At 42.9% G+C, this 16,520-nt stretch overlaps 1 protein-coding gene across 13 annotated transcripts in view; it reads right to left on the bottom strand.

Moving 5' to 3' along the window:
- LOC311129928 (peripheral plasma membrane protein CASK) overlaps window positions 1-16,023 on the bottom strand; it is a 172,709-nt gene extending 156,686 nt beyond the window's left edge. For all 13 annotated transcript variants that reach the window (XM_084162481.1, XM_084162488.1, XM_084162491.1 and 10 more), the window contains exon 1: window positions 15,378-16,023. In XM_084162481.1, coding sequence (XP_084018607.1) covers window positions 15,378-15,436 — 59 coding nt within the window. In that variant the 5' untranslated portion in view covers window positions 15,437-16,023. The remainder of the gene's footprint in view (window positions 1-15,377) is intronic.
- Between the last annotated feature and the right edge of the window lie 497 nt (window positions 16,024-16,520).

Genomic DNA, 16,520 nt, shown 5'->3' with positions numbered 1-16,520 from the left:
TGACGTTGAGACTGGTGCCAAACAAGTGCTGTTAGATAACAATATAATTTTTCGGACCGTTTGGAACAATGTAAACACTAAATAAATTATAAGCGTACCAGAGAGTCTGTAGTAACGTTTGTTTGTTTGTTTTTTTACAGCAAAGACAAACAGTTGCATATATTTGTGAATGCAATTTCCGAAATGGAACGGTTTATTTATTGTTTAAGCTAATTATTCAAGGGTCACTATTTTATTTTAAAACAAAAATGCTTGATTGCATTTCAAATCATGAATGATTCATATACGTTGTGATGACGAACAAATTAATGATTGATTGATACAGTAGCCTATATAACTATTGAAATATAGGCCTAAGTTAGTTACGGTATTAAGACTAAACAGGATTCGCTCTTTGGCCTATAGCTTGGTGGTGGTTATACAAGGCTGCTATACTAAGCCTACTAATGATAACGACATTACTTATTATTATAATGATCATAATAGTAATAATAACAATAAGGAGATCAAGAAAAAGGAGGGTTATTATTATTATTATTATTGTTATTAATATCATTTCTGACAATTTGGAAGAGTGTAAACACAAAATAAATTATAAGTTAAACTAGAGAGGCTGCTCTAACAAAAAAGTATAAAACCTTTAGTACAGCATAGCAAAGATTAAAAACAGCAGAATGTGAAATGTTTTATCCGACATGTTGTGGTTGCGTGAGGCTTTGTGCTCACGGAATCAGTAGGCTATTAAACAAACAGAAGCAGGATCTGTCTTATTTCTGTAGATATATATGGATGATTTATAAAGCCAGGCACATTTAATGATTAGGTTATTGATTATAGACCTAATTAAGTTGGCTTTTCCTCTCTCACTTTTCTTAGACAATTAAGGCAAGTGCTGTTTTCTCGTCTCCTGACTCCACTGCTGCCTCCGCCACATTGCTCTCAATACCAATATGCTGGTTAACTTTGCTATTATGCACATAGCAACATAGTTTAGGAAAAGGCGCTAATTCAACAGCGCACTGATGTTTCTGAACTGCAGACAGCAACCGCTATCCATTGCGGGAGAAAACGCATTTGTTATAAAATTATATTATTTGTATTAGTGTTGCACCATTGTTCTTAAGTAATATACAGTGGGGAGAACAAGTATTTGATACACTGCCGATTTTGCAGGTTTTCCTACTTACAAAGCATGTAGAGGTCTGTAATTTTTATCATAGGTACACTTCAACTGTGAGAGACGGAATCTAAAACAAAAATCCAGAAAATCACACTGTATGATTTTTAAGTAATTAATTTGCATTTTATTGCATGACATAAGTATTTGATCACCTACCAACCAGTAAGAATTCCGGCTCTCACAGACCTGTTAGTTTTTCTTTAAGAAGCCCTCCTGTTCTCCACTCATTACCTGTATTAACTGCACCTGTTTGAACTCGTTACCTGTATAAAAGACACCTGTCCACACACTCAATCAAACAGACTCCAACCTCTCCACAATGGCCAAGACCAGAGAGCTGTGTAAGGACATCAGGGATCAAATTGTAGACCTGCACAAGGCTGGGATGGGCTACAGGACAATAGGCAAGCAGCTTGGTGAGAAGGCAACAACTGTTGGCGCAATTATTAGAAAATGGAAGAAGTTCAAGATGACGGTCAATCACCCTCGGTCTAGCGCTCCATGCAAGATCTCACCTCGTGGGGCATCAATGATCATGAGGAAGGTGAGGGATCAGCCCAGAACTACACTGCAGGACCTGGTCAATGACCTGAAGAGAGCTGGGACCCCAGTCTCAAAGAAAACCATTAGTAACACACTACGCCGTCATGGATTAAAATCCTGCAGCGCACGCAAGGTCCCCCTGCTCAAGCCAGCGCATGTCCAGGCCAATCTGAAGTTTGCCAATGACCATCTGGATGATCCAGAGGAGGAATGGGAGAAGGTCATGTGGTCTGATGAGACAAAAATAGAGCTTTTTGGTCTAAACTCCATTCGCCGTGTTTGGAGGAAGAAGAAGGATGAGTACAACCCCAAGAACACCATCCCAACCGTGAAGCATGGAGGTGGAAACATCATTCTTTGGGGATGCTTTTCTGCAAAGGGGACAGGACGACTGCACCGTATTGAGGGGAGGATGGATGGGGCCATGTATCGCGAGATCTTGGCCAACAACCTCCTTCCCTCAGTAAGAGCATTGAAGATGGGTCGTGGCTGGGTCTTCCAGCATGACAACGACCCGAAACACACAGCCAGGGCAACTAAGGAGTGGCTCCGTAAGAAGCATCTCAAGGTCCTGGAGTGGCCTAGCCAGTCTCCAGACCTGAACCCAATAGAAAATCTTTGGAGGGAGCTGAAAGTCCGTATTGCCCAGCGACAGCCCCGAAACCTGAAGGATCTGGAGAAGGTCTGTATGGAGGAGTGGGCCAAAATCCCTGCTGCAGTGTGTGCAAACCTGGTCAAGACCTACAGGAAATGTATGATCTCTGTAATTGCAAACAAAGGTTTCTGTACCAAATATTAAGTTCTGCTTTTCTGATGTATCAAATACTTATGTCATGCAATAAAATGCAAATTAATTACTTAAAAATCATAAAATGTGATTTTCTGGATTTTTGTTTTAGATTCCGTCTCTCACAATTGAAGTGTACCTATGATAAAAATTACAGACCTCTACATGCTTTGTAAGTAGGAAAACCTGCAAAATCGGCAGTGTATCAAATACTTGTTCTCCCCACTGTAACCATATACAATTTCAGTAACACATGTCATATTGATGGACTGTGCCATCCCCACGGCCTCCACAATGGATTAGTCCACTCAGACAGGAGCCAATCAGACAGGTGTCTTGTACACCATGACATTATTAATTTTTTTGTTTTTTACTGCTCGACTAAAAAAAATATATTTCGACCAACAGCCTATCGAACAAACAATCGACCAGTCGGCTAGATGGGGTCAGCCCTTTTATATATCATTATTATTATAGGCCTATTAAAGAATCTAAACCAGTTCTTTAAATACGCAAAAAGTGTTTTGTTTCATTTTGTTGAAATATATTCGTTGGCTAAATTAAAGTTCATACTGTCTTTTTAATATTGTGCTCCGTATTTAGTTTTAGATAGGTTAAAAGTAGGCCTGTTGTAAAATAAATAGCATTAGCCTATTGCTGTCATTTGTTGGGTAGGCCTACGGTAGGCATTCACCTTTGTTGGTAACTGCTGCTGTGAAGGTTTAAACCAGTTCTTTAAATATGCAAGAAATGTGTTTTGTTTCATTCTGTTCAGCCATTTACTTTGGCAAAATTAAGTTCCAACTGTAATGTTGTGTTTGCCGCACCAGAATATAATTACCGGTAGGCCTACTATAGGGCTACTCGCACTCAAACCATGAAAAGGAAAACCAAAGAGGACGAGATGAAAAAACGTAATTTAACACCGCAATATAATAACCTGTTTGTATTTTCCCTATAAACAATAACTTGACTTACTTTTGATATTACCCTAATAAAGTAAAAGGTGCAATATGCAGAAATCGCTCCACCATTTCCTTGTTGCAAATAATAGTTTGTCTAATTACAGTTTGTGACAAAACAAGCAAGTGTAGAGAATCATTGTACCATGTAAACCGCTGTGAAATATATTTTCAATAACCAAAAATATTTTCAGCTGTTTGAAGCTGGTGTACAAAACCAATAACTAAAAGACGCAAAAACAAAACTTAAGAACTGGAAACATAGAAATAGCGCACATAGAACAGATCTACTGCTTCTTAGACTTTCAATCACAATGACATACAGTGAGGAAAAAAAGTATTTGATCCCCTGCTGATTTTGTACGTTTGCCCACTGACAAAGAAATGATCAGTCTATAATTTTAATGGTAGGTTTATTTGAACAGTGAGAGACAGAATAACAACAAAAAAATCCAGAAAAACGCATGTCAAAAATGTTATGAATTGATTTGCATTTTAATGAGGGAAATAAGTATTTGACCCCTTGACTTAGTACTTGGTGGCAAAACCCTTGTTGGCAATCACAGAGGTCAGACGTTTCTTGTAGTTGGCCACCAGGTTTGCACACGTCTCAGGAGGGATTTTGTCCCACTCCTCTTTGCAGATCTTCTCCAAGTCATTAAGGCTTCGAGGCTGACGTTTGGCAACTCGAACCTTCAGCTCCCTCCACAGATTTCCTATGGGATTAAGGTCTGGAGACTGGCTAGGCCACTACAGGACCTTAATGTGCTTCTTCTTGAGCCACTCCTTTGTTGCCTTGGCCGTGTGTTTTGGTTCATTGTCATGCTGGAATACCCATCCACGACCCATTTTCAATGCCCTGGCTGAGGGAAGGAGGTTCTCACCCAAGATTTGACGGTACATGGCCCCGTCCATCGTCCCTTTGATGCGGTGAAGTTGTCCTGTCCCCTTAGCAGAAAAACACCCCCAAAGCATAATGTTTCCACCTCCATGTTTGACGGTGAGGATGGTGTACTTGGGGTCATAGGCAGCATTCCTCCTCCTCCAAACACGGCGAGTTGAGTTGGTGCCAAAGAGCTCGATTTTGGTCTCATCTGACCACAACACTTTCACCCAGTTCTCCTCTGAATCATTCAGATGTTCATTGGCAAACTTCAGACAGGCCTGTATATGTGCTTTCTTGAGCAGGGGGACCTTGCAGGCGCTGCAGGATTTCAGTCCTTCACGGCGTAGTGTGTTACCAATTGTTTTCTTGGTGACTATGGTCCCAGCTGCCTTGAGATCATTGACAAGATCCTCCCGTGTAGTTCTGGGCTGATTCCTCACCGTTCTCATGATCATTGCAACTCCATGAGGTGAGATCTTGCATGGAGCCCCAGGCCGAGGGAGATTGACAGCTCTTTTGTGTTTCTTCCATTTGCGAATAATCACATCAACTGTTGTCACCTTCTCACCAAGCTGGTTGGCGATGGTCTTGTAGCCCATTCCAGCCTTGTGTAGGTCTACAATCTTGTCCCTGATATCCTTGGAGAGCTCTTTGGTATTGGCTATGGTGGAAATTTCGGAATGTGATTGATTGATTGCTTCTGTGGACAGGTGTTTTTTATACAGGTAACAAGCTGAGATTAGGAGCACTCCCTTTAAGAGTGTGCTCCTAATCTCAGCTCGTTACCTGTATAAAAGACACCTGGGAGCCAGAAATATTTCTGATTGAGAGGGGGTCAAATACTTGTTTCCCTCATTAAAATGCAAATCAATTTATAACAATTTTGACATGCGTTTTTTTGGATTTTTTTGTTGTTATTCTGTCTCTCACTGTTCAAATAAACCTACCATTAAAATTATAGACTGATCATTTCTTTGTCAGTGGGCAAACGTACAAAATCAGCAGGGGATCAAATACTTTTTTCCCTCACTGTATCTATAACTCACATTTCTATGTGAATTTGGCCAGGTTACATATTGCAGCTTTAAGAAACTTTTGTGAAGGTTTGGTGTGGTATGGCTATTACAACTTTTTGGACCCATGAAGACCTCTAGTTGGAGGTCCACACATCAGAGAATGTTGACTTGAATGGGAATATCTGTTGTTTTAAATTATACGGTCAATTACATCATTCTTATAAAAATAAAATGTCTATAAAATAGTTTGACAACCATGTTTAAGTTTCTAAATTACATCAAACTCAACCGTTTATATTTTCCAGTGCTGAAGACATGGATGTCTCATGGTATGGTGGGGTACGCAAAATGGGTCAACTGAGCACCTTTATCAACTGAATGTTTTGGCATTCAGGTCCAAAAAGTCACTTTCTGACCACTTCCTCCACAGGCAAACATGTATAAAGTTGTTTAAATCAAAAAGGATGCTGTCTAAAAGTGATTGAATTCAAATGGATTTACCCTTGAAGTAATCCCTGTCCCTTCCTAAAAAGCCTCCTTACCTCTCTTTACGTCCACTGAACTATAACGCACTATGATGCACTTGTTTATAAAGACAAAGTATTTTCACTCAGCAGACATGTGCTAAAAACACATTACAATATATCAGGACACAGCCCTGTCACTTCCCTCCATACTAACTAGTCCTGTGATGTTATTGTAAAATACTTCTGTAAGTTCTGCTGGAACACCAACCAAAGTCTGTGTTCCGGAAAATTTTGAAAATAATCATAAAAATTCCAAATTCCGATCATGCTGGCGAAAAGCAATCAGACAGTGTGTGCCGTTATCTGTAATGAAGCGTTGAGGTTAGTGACCTGAAAAAGTGCTGCTGTCTGCATTAGCCTAGCATTCAGTTCAGTCTGGCTAGACAGACAGTAATGATCGTGTCTTCTTCACTGAAACTAAAAGGGGGGGGGGGGGGGGGGGCCTTACTGAAGAGCTCAGTGACTTTCAACGTGGCACCGTCATAGGATGGCACCTTTCCAACAAGTCAGTTCGACATATTTCTGCCCAGCTAGAGCTTCCCCGGTCAACTGTAAGTTCTGTTATTGTGAAGTGGAAACGTCTAGGAGCAACAACGGCTCAGCCGCAAAGTGGTAGGCCACACAAGCTCACAGAATGGGACCGCCGAGTGCTGAAGCGCGTAGCACGTAAAAATAGTCTGTCCTCGGTTGTAACACTCACTACAGAGTTCGGAACTGCCTCTGGAAGCAACGTCATCACAAGAACTGTTCATCGGGAGCTTCATGAAATGGGTTTCCATGGCCGAGCAGTCGAACACAAGCCTAAAATTTTGGAATTAAATGTTTGACCAGCAGGTACCCACATACTGTTGGTCATGTAGTGTATTTCCACACTATGAGGTTGGAATAATACTGTAAAATTGTGAAAATTTTGATAATGCCTTATTAGCGTAAGTGCTGTTTGAAAAGACCGCCTGATATTTCAGCCTGTTTTGGTGGGATGGTTTTGGCGGGATGTTTTGGCCGGCCTGGTGATTAGTTAATAGATCAATAAGTAAGAGTTCCGAACCTCTTTGCCAATAGAGCTCACCAGCTTGTAGTCCTAAAAACCGGAAATGAGTTAGGCTTTGACTAACGAACCATGGCTATGAGGAAATTAATGGTATTTTTGGAATGTTTTTAGATAAACGCTGACATTATATTAGTCAGTTAACATGACCTTTATTAATAATTATGCCTTAAATGTGCTTTATGTGCTTGCTTTGATTACATAAATGCTTAAGAATTCACAAAAAGTGACATTAGCTGATGAAGATTATTTCATAGAACAAAAAGTATAAGATATCCTAAGCCTGCCGTTTATCAAAAAAAAAACAATTTCCCCATAGGCTTTGACCAACGAGCCATGGCGGAGTTAGCCTCCGTTAGTGCCTACAAAAATACACCATTACTATTGCGCTCTATAAACAGCTAGTTTTCAATTTTCCCCTCCCCACTCAGACCACTCCCAGAGGTTCCTAGCAAAATTCTTGCTTGAGAAATGTCTCTTTGCTAAGAAGCTATTTTTGTTTCTTTTTGACCATTTTAATTTAAAACAAATCATTGTAAAGTACTTAATTGTTAGCCAGAAATGATTTGATATTGAGATAAAAATGGCTACATTGGACCTTTAAGTTCCTAAGAGGGATGTGTGAACATGAAGCTGCACACAGAGAGCTGTAGGAGACCAGGTTTTCATGGACTTGACAAGAGGGATAAATATTTCAGGAGCTGAATGTGAGAACACTGCTCTAGCGTCTATGGGTAATTGTGCGTGCTAAAACTACCCTCTCAGCAGATTTCTCCCCTATCCCATTAGAAAACAATAACAGAGGCTGAGCTTGACACATACAGTGCATTCGGAAAGTATTCAGACCCCTTGACGTTTTCCACATTTTGTTACGTTACAGCCTTATTCTAAAATGTATTAAATTACTTTTTTTCCTCATCAATCTACACAAAATACCCCATAATGACAAAGTGAAAACAGGTTTTTAGAAATGTTGGCAAATGTATTAAAAATAAATACCTTATTTACATTCGTTTTCAGACCCTTTGCTATGAGACTAGAGATTGAGCTCAGGTGCATCCTGTTTCCATTGATCATCCTTGAGATGTTTCTACAACTTGATTGGTGTCACGGATACAGCCGAGGCTGCCCCTCCTCCTTGCTCGGGCAGGCTTCGGCGTTCGTCGTCACTGGAGTACTAGCTGCCACCGATCGATGTTTCTGTATCACACTAGTCCTGTCTTTATTATTCACACCTGTTACTCATTAGGCTTATTGGTTTCCCTATATTACCTCTGTTTTCCCTCCTGGGTTTGTGCGTGATTGTTCGTTGTTACGTCGTCTGTTGAGCTGTTGTTTTGCTCTTCCCTGCGTGGAGGGTTTGCTATGGTTTACTTTGTGTTTAGTAAAGACATACTTTTCTCAGTTCTGTGTCCTGCGCCTGATTCCGTTTCACCACTTCACCCAGACGCTGACAATTGGAGTCCACCTCTGGTAAATTCAATTAATTGGACATGATTTGGAAAGGCACGCACCTGTCTATATAAGGTCCCACAGTTGACAGTGCATGTTAGAGCAAAGACCAAGCCATGAAGGAATTGTCCGTAGAGCTCCGAGACAGGATTGTGTCGAGGCACAGATCTGGGGAAGGGTACCAAAACATTTCTGCAGCATTGAAGGTCCCCAAGGACACAGTGGCCTCCATTCTTAAATGGAAGAAGTTTGCAACCACCAAGACTCTTCCTAGAGCTGGCCGCCCGGCCTAACTGAGCAATCGGGGGTGAAGGGCCTTGGTCAGGGAGGTGACCAAAAACCTGATGGTCACTGAGAGATCTCCAGAGTTCCAATGTGGAGATGGGAGTACCTTCCAGAAGGACAACCATCTCTGCAGCACTCCACCAATCAGGCCTTTATGGTACAGTGGCCAGACGGAAGCCACTCCTCAGTAAAAGGCACGACAGCCCGCTTGGAGTTTGCCAAAAGGCACCTAAAGGACTCTGACCATGAGAAACAAGATTCTCTGGTCTGATGAAAACAAGATTTAATTATTTGGCCTGAATGCCAAGCGTCACGTCTGGAGGAAACCTGGCACCATCCCTATGGTGAATCATGGTGGTGGCAGCATCATGCTGTAGGGATGTTTTCAGGAGCAGGGACTTGGAGACTAGTCAGGATTGAGGGAAAGATGAACGGAGCAAAGTACAGAGAGATCCTAGATGAAAACCTGCTCCAGAGGGCTCAGGACCTCAGACTGGGGCAAAGGTTTACCTTCCAACAGGACAACGACCTTAAGCACACTGCCAAGACAACGCAGGAGTGGCTTCGGGACAAGTCTCTGAATTTCCTTGAGTGGCCCAGCCAGAGCCCGGACTTGAACACGATTGAACATCTCTGGAGAGACCTGAAAATAGCTGCCTGAAAATAGCTGTGCAGCGACGCTCCCCATCCAACCTGACAGAGCTTGAGAGGATCTGCAGAGAAGAACGGGAGAAACTCCCCAAATACAGGTGCACACACACAGCGTGAACGAAGGCCCCTTATAAAGGCCTGTGTGTGGATGTTGGTATCACCTGAAGTCTAGGCTAGGGGCCAAATGTGTCCCACCACCTACATTTTGTATTATGCAGCAACATTTTAATAGGTGGTTTCACCTTTTTCACATATAGACATCATTGCTCTCGGGGTCAAGGGCACACATGGCCTACACCAGTTGGCTGTTGTGTTCGCTGAATCGTTCTGACGTTTCACCAATGACAGCATCCAAGAACAGTCTCAAATGCTCTTTGCTTGATGTGTGCCTAGCAAATCCTTTGGTACTATCAACAGTTAGAATACCAAGCTTGGTTGAAGGCCTTGTCTGTGTTAGCATTAGACCCAACACAGAACTTTCGACATTGGGAAACAAAATGCTGCATCTGCAGTAACCGAGTATTCCAGCCACTCTCTTCCTATAAAACAGTTGCTATTAAATGAACGTTTTTGGACAGAAAACCTGCAGCTAGGGTAGGATTTAAACTGGGCTGGCTCCTCTGTTCCAAGATCATCAGGAAGCACTTGTGGAAGGGTGGGTAGGCTCTGCACACACGGCATCATCGCTGCTGGGCTTGGCGGCGCCTCGGTGGTTTGATGCTGCTGCTCGTCACTCTCCTTCTCCTTTTTTTGTGTACTTTGGCAAAGCCAATTTCTGATATCCATCGTGGCAGATTAGCTGGTTTGAGCTTGCTAAATAGGCTAAGGCTAAGGCTAATAACACTAACCCTTTTTACAGCTAGCCAAGAAGCTAACTAAACTCTGTATTGGTGGGGCGTGAGGCAGAGTTGAGTGAAGCAGCTTCAACGGTAAACTACACCGAGCAGGCTTGCCCTTATAAATCTAAATCAAATATTACAGGTGGAGGCGTATCACGTTATTCACTTAGCCTAGCACAGAGATGAGCAGCGTTTCCCCCCCGCTTTTTATGGAAACCCAAAGGAGTCATACCTAATAATAATAATAATAATAATAATAATAATAATAATAATAATATGCCATTTAGCAGACGCTTTTATCCAAAGCGACTTACAGTCATGCATGCATACATTTTATTTTTTGTGTATGGGTGGTCCCGGGGATCGAACCCACTACCTTAGCGTTACAAGCGCCGTGCTCTACCAGCTGAGCTACAGAGGACCTAGCCGCTGAGCTACAGAGGACCTAGCCGCCCAGCCGTGCTCTACCAGCTGAGCTACAGAGGACCTAGCCGCCCAGTGGCTTTCCATAGCCCCCCTACACACACACACGCCCTGTCCATTGTGCTGACACAGTGCAGCGTAGATACAGATTTGTTTTGCGCCAACCTGTCACTCAATCATTTAAACTTTTTTACTATTTTTATATAGGGACATAAAACTAAAACTGAGGGGGCTCAAGTTTGAACTGAGGGGGTAAGCCCCCTTTAGCCCCCTTGTGGAATCGGGCCCGAGGGCAGGACTGACAGGCTTATGTATGGCCACACACACACGCACTTTCCTTCCTCCCATTAACACACACTTCCACACTCATGCCACACTCCTGCCCACCCGCTGCACAGTGATTACATATTGGCTCTTTATTAAGCCCGCCTGAGACCCTGACTAAGGTAGTAATTCACTTTAAAGTAGACCCACTTCACTGTGTGGTAAAGGACAAGCCCCATTGTTAAATCCACAGTGAGGACATTGTTAAATATACAGTGAGACAGTAGGCAGGCCTGTGAGTGCATTGATCCATTGAGATGAGCATATTAATTCCTATTCAGTCTCCATTGAAGCTGCCCATGCGGAGATGGATAAGAGGCTTGATGGAGCTGGGCTGGGTTGAACTACACTGGATTATAGTTTACTGTACGAGGCCTGAGACTACTGCATAGCCGTCTGTCTGTCTGTCTGTCTGTCTGTGAGAGAGAGAGAAAGAGATAGTGTGTAGCATGTAGGCAACACGAAACACTTTGACCAAATGTAAACAAAGGCATTTCTAATGAAATAAGGCTGAGGTCCATACAGCAGGATAACAGGATCAGCAGAACTGTACGCAGCTCTTATTCTACAGTCCATATTGACACTGACACCATCTGCCTGAGCTGTCACTAAGTCCAAACATTCACATGCAACTGGCCCACACACAACCATACATACACAACAACATTCAAGTAGCACTATGCCTATATCATTACAGAGCACTGATTATGGCCCCTCACTACCCAACCCACATGTGCACACACACACACATTGTTCTGAGTTGATCAAAGGCCTGATTATAAAAGAGCGTAGCCTGAATGTAGAGCACGTCTCAGAGTCAAACTATTGGACCTCTTCCTGCTACAAACTCCCCACACATCCCCCTTTCCCTCCCATCTCCCTTCTTCACCTTCCCCTCGCTCCCTCCTTCTCACTCCCCTGCAGTCTTGGGAACAGAGTGAATCAATCTAACAGCAACATGCCACACGCACACACAAAGGTGCATGCTCATATACAAACACCAACACACGCGCTGACAGAGACAGGATTTGTGCCTAAGGTCACTGTTCTAAAATTGAGAGCTTAGGCCTAAATCCCGCTCACACACACATACCCTTGGACAGCACACTGCAAAAACCCTACTCTTCCCCACACAGTCCAGCATTAAGCCGACCTATATATAGGCCTATATTATCACCGTGCATCTAACCTCGACATAAAACCCTGAAGATCTGGAGCATTAGGCTTTTAAAGTGACGCCTTTACAAACGGCTGTGCTGTTGTTTGGTAGGGTTTCCCCTTCCCTTTGTTAATCTCTTTTCTCCCAGGATCAAATCAACAGTCTACTTCACCGCTGCGTTAAACAAAACTCTGTAGCCTAGTAGGCCCAAGACTGATCAAAGACTGATGGTGATTGTTCAAGTGTTGTAAACCACACTGGAATTGACAGAAACAAAATGAGTGTATCTGTAACAGCGGAAATGTGAAGTGTTCGACTTTACTATTGTAGTCCGGTCTCTTTCAATATCTGTTCTGACTGATTGGCTGTTGGGCTGGACTGGGACTGGACTGGGCTGGGACTAGGCTGGGATGATAGCAGCTGCCGCGAAACACAGATCGTGGATCAGATGATGCTATCCCCAATCCTAACCTTAACCATTAGGGGTAAAATGCTTAACTGACAATATACCAGTGTGTAGGGGAAACTTCATCCTACTAATGTTTGTGTTATGTGTGTGTACCTAACTCCTCCGGATGTATGGTAGCAAGTATAGAGAGAGGCATTTTGTCTGTCAGTGTCTTTTCCGTTTCTCACACAGGTTTCAGGCCTGCCTAAACATGTTACAGTAGGCCCACAGTACACACTAGGGTTGGGTGTTATACCGTATCCCGGGTATTTTGAAATACCCTCTGTATGACTTTTCCAATACCGTCTGACTTTATTTAAATATTTGTACTTTTTAAATAAATACCTGCAGTCAACTTGTGCACTAGGTAATACATAATGCAGACGGCATTCAACATTTCACCTGTTAGATTACTTTTCATTATGAAGCTTACTGTTACTAGTTTCTCAAAACAGCTGTTTGAGCCAGTCAGGTGTGGGTTTTTTTTTACAAAGAGGGCCAACAAGCAAAACGGGTGAGTCAACCCTGCAGCGCAACTTAAGTGAGGTGATCACGTTACATTTGTCTGAAATTCACCACTAATGTTTGCCAGCTATATATCGTATAACCATTAAGTTAACTATCTAAGATGTGTAAAAGAAATTCTCTACAGCTGGGTTTTGCTAGCATAAGCGGCTAATGATAGCTTGCAAGATCAAGCTTTTTCGTAACAGCAGCAGAGACAATCCCCTCCCGGATAAAGATCAGCTGTCTAATATTTCAAGGGGGCTTTCAGGGCCCTGGTTACCCTGCAGTAGGGCATCAAGGGGGAGGAGGAGGGGGCGGAGGAGGAGGTGGTTACCAACACGACAACCAAAATCAAGAAGGCGGTCGCTACCAGGACAGGGGTGGCCGAGGTGGTCGCGGGGGTAGAGGAAGAGGTGATGGTAGGGGAAGAGGTCAGGGAGGTTGGCGAGGGGGTAAGAATTTGAACCAAGGAGGACAGTTTGAACAGTTCTTCCAGCAGGGTGGCCAGCAGTACAATCAAGCAGGCTTTAGCCAGGGGAGCAAAAACTACACTAGTTGAAAAGAAAGTGCAGGCCACTGAAGCAGAGATCATGCAAGTCATGAAGTGAAAACGCCTTATTTTCTAAATGTGAATATGAATATAAAGCATGGTTATTATAATTTCTTCCCTAAACCGAATAAGAATGTGGAGAGTGACCATGTCTTCAACTGAAGAGAAAGTCCAGGTCATGCATAGCCTAGTCCCCTGTAGCTCAGTTGGTAGAGCATGGCGCTTGCAACGCCAGGGTTGTGGGTTCATTTCCCACGGGGGGCCAGTATGAAAATGTATGCACTCACTAACTGTAAGTCGCTCTGGATAAGAGCATCTGCTAAATGACTAAAATGTAAAAGTAATATTTGTTTTATGCATGGTGCAAACTGCATTTCTAGATACTTTCATAACTTTATGAGCTGGGTTGTCTCTCTTAGTAGTAAATGTTTGCATGCGCTTGTTAGCATTTACCTAGTATCCGCTATGGGGATTCCTTAGTACTTGTTAGCATACCGTGACGTTTGGGGGCGGGGGTTACTTTTGGAGAAAAAAAATCACCCCTTGTGTGCAATACCGGTAATACTGTATAACCCAGGATGGCACAGTCACGGTATGAAGGTATGGAAATCTGGATACCGCTCAACTCTAAAACACAAAGTCAGTACACACAACACACACACCATGGCCACTGTCAACAAAGCCAACCCAGCCCTGATCCCGTCAATATGATGATTGATGTGTTGCTGCCTTTGGTTTTACACCTGGTTTTCAAGACGTGATTTTCAGGGAGAGGCACTTGCTAACTGCCTGAAAACCTACTATCCACTGTACTAAATCTAATGCACGGATAGCCTACTGTATAGTGTATTTTTAAACATCCATTTTGCTGTTGTTTTGAGTAATATAAGAGTCTCTTTCCAATTGTGTAATTACAAAACACTCAAAATCATGACTATGTAATTACAGTGCAACTATTATGCAAATGCTAGAGTGGAGTAGCCTACATCTAAACAGGACACCAAGACCATGATTGAATATAAACTGACAGGGTTCTAATGCATTGGGACTTGAAGCTTGCTGAATCCCTATTCATTCACCATAATCATCATTCTGATGTGTCATCATCATCCTAGACAGAGAATCTGACCCACACAGCAGCTGTGGAGGAGGCTCACTTACAACATATAGAATAGAATAAAGAACATAAGACATTTGCTGTCACTGCAGGAAAAATGTACGCACCCATAACATAAGAGAAATTCATCCACAGAGAAGTAATCATGCATTTTCATTGGCTCTGAAATAATTTGATTTCCTGGGAGTGAGCAAATTAGGAAAGATTATATTGTCACATTTGCATGTAGCCTAGTCACAACTGCAAGTGCCAATATGCAGATAGCTTTTTAGTACAACATGACACATTGATTGCACGACTCATGCGATTGTCTCATTTCTATCAAAGGTCATTAATTAGCTGACATTGCCAATAGAGGAATGTGTAAAAAGGGAGACTTGCATCTTGCACAGGAGAATGAAGGCTATGAATTTAAATGTGTAACTCCGACGTGGTAATATGCATTACAGCTCAACTGTCATGACCAATACTGGGTGTGTGTGTTCATTCTCCACCACACCATGATGAACTGTGAACTGCCTCCCTTGCATGTTGTCACACACACACACAGAGAGAGAGAGAGAGACAGAGACAGAGAAAGAGAAAGAGAAAGAGAACTCTAGACAGCGGACACATTCGAGGAGATACAATGTAACCGCAGCGTGTAATAAAAGGCAACAAACATTACACGTACTTTCCAATGACCTCACACAGCTCATACACATCTTCAAACAGTACGTCGTCGTCCGCCATGGTCCAACGAGGCTGGGGAAATAATTCCCCCCCAAATCCGTCCCGAAACGTATGTTCCAAAGCAAATAACCACAACAAACTGACGTTTTTGTGAATACAAAACTGGTTCTGCTCGCCGTAGCCTAGGCTACTTGAAGCGTAGACTAATCACCAAGGAGTTGGGAATAAAGCTTCCCCAATTCTAATGGGTTCGGCTACTGCGAGTGGTTCGGCTACCGTGCGAAGCTTCAAGGCAACGTGAGTTTTTCAATAATCCCGTTGGCGGTCTCCGGTTCTAACCCCACCTTGCCCAGGTTTCCCGATTTTCTACTTAGGCTATTCCTCCTCGAAGCCTACCGTGGTATTGTCAAACGTTATAATAAACAACGTAGGCTACAACCCGCTGCAAAAACTACAGCTATACTCTGTGTAGTTTGCAGAGTTCATCAACAAAACGAGCTATTTACTCTAAATACTGTTTAATCTAAATAACACATACGAGTAGCCTAGCTACATTCTTCACATCCCAAAAGAGGTGAAAATGTTAGTTTCGTCCCCCTTGAAAAGCGCGCATGGTGCCCGTGCACACGCGACTCGATCTGGTAGGTGAAACTATTAACTGGAAATTGGCTTCAGGGGCGTGCTCAAATCCTGTCTCTCTCTCCCTTTCACTTTGACGTTGCTCCAATTTTCCTCGCTTCCTCCGTCTCTCCTCGTCCAGAATAACCAAGCTCCTCCCACCCAAGGTTATGAAACTGCCCCGCTTTCCTCCATTATGGTTCCGCAGGAGCGGCTGCGTTCCGGGATCCCACCCTGAAACACACGGTCCTTGAGCCAAGATGACGAAGCGGGATCACCTTGGTGGGGGTTTTCGAGTCGCAGTTTTCTGACTCACTTTTAATGAACAATAAATCACAACAAGGTGCACCTTTTCAAAGTGCAAATGACAGCCCAGCATGCACACTTAGGCATTTAAACCTGCAATATGTAACTTTTTGGGCGACCCAACCAAATTCACATAGAAATGCGCTATTTCTATGCTTCCCGTTCCTAAGTTTCATTTTTGCATCTTTTACTTTCCGTTTTGTACACCAGCTTCAAACAG

This window comes from Coregonus lavaretus (assembly GCF_964263955.1).
Source record: "Coregonus lavaretus genome assembly, chromosome: 5".
NCBI classification, from domain to species: Eukaryota; Metazoa; Chordata; class Actinopteri; order Salmoniformes; family Salmonidae; genus Coregonus; species Coregonus lavaretus.
The sequence above is the reverse complement of the archived record's forward strand: the minus strand, read 5'-3'. Positions and strand labels throughout refer to the sequence as shown.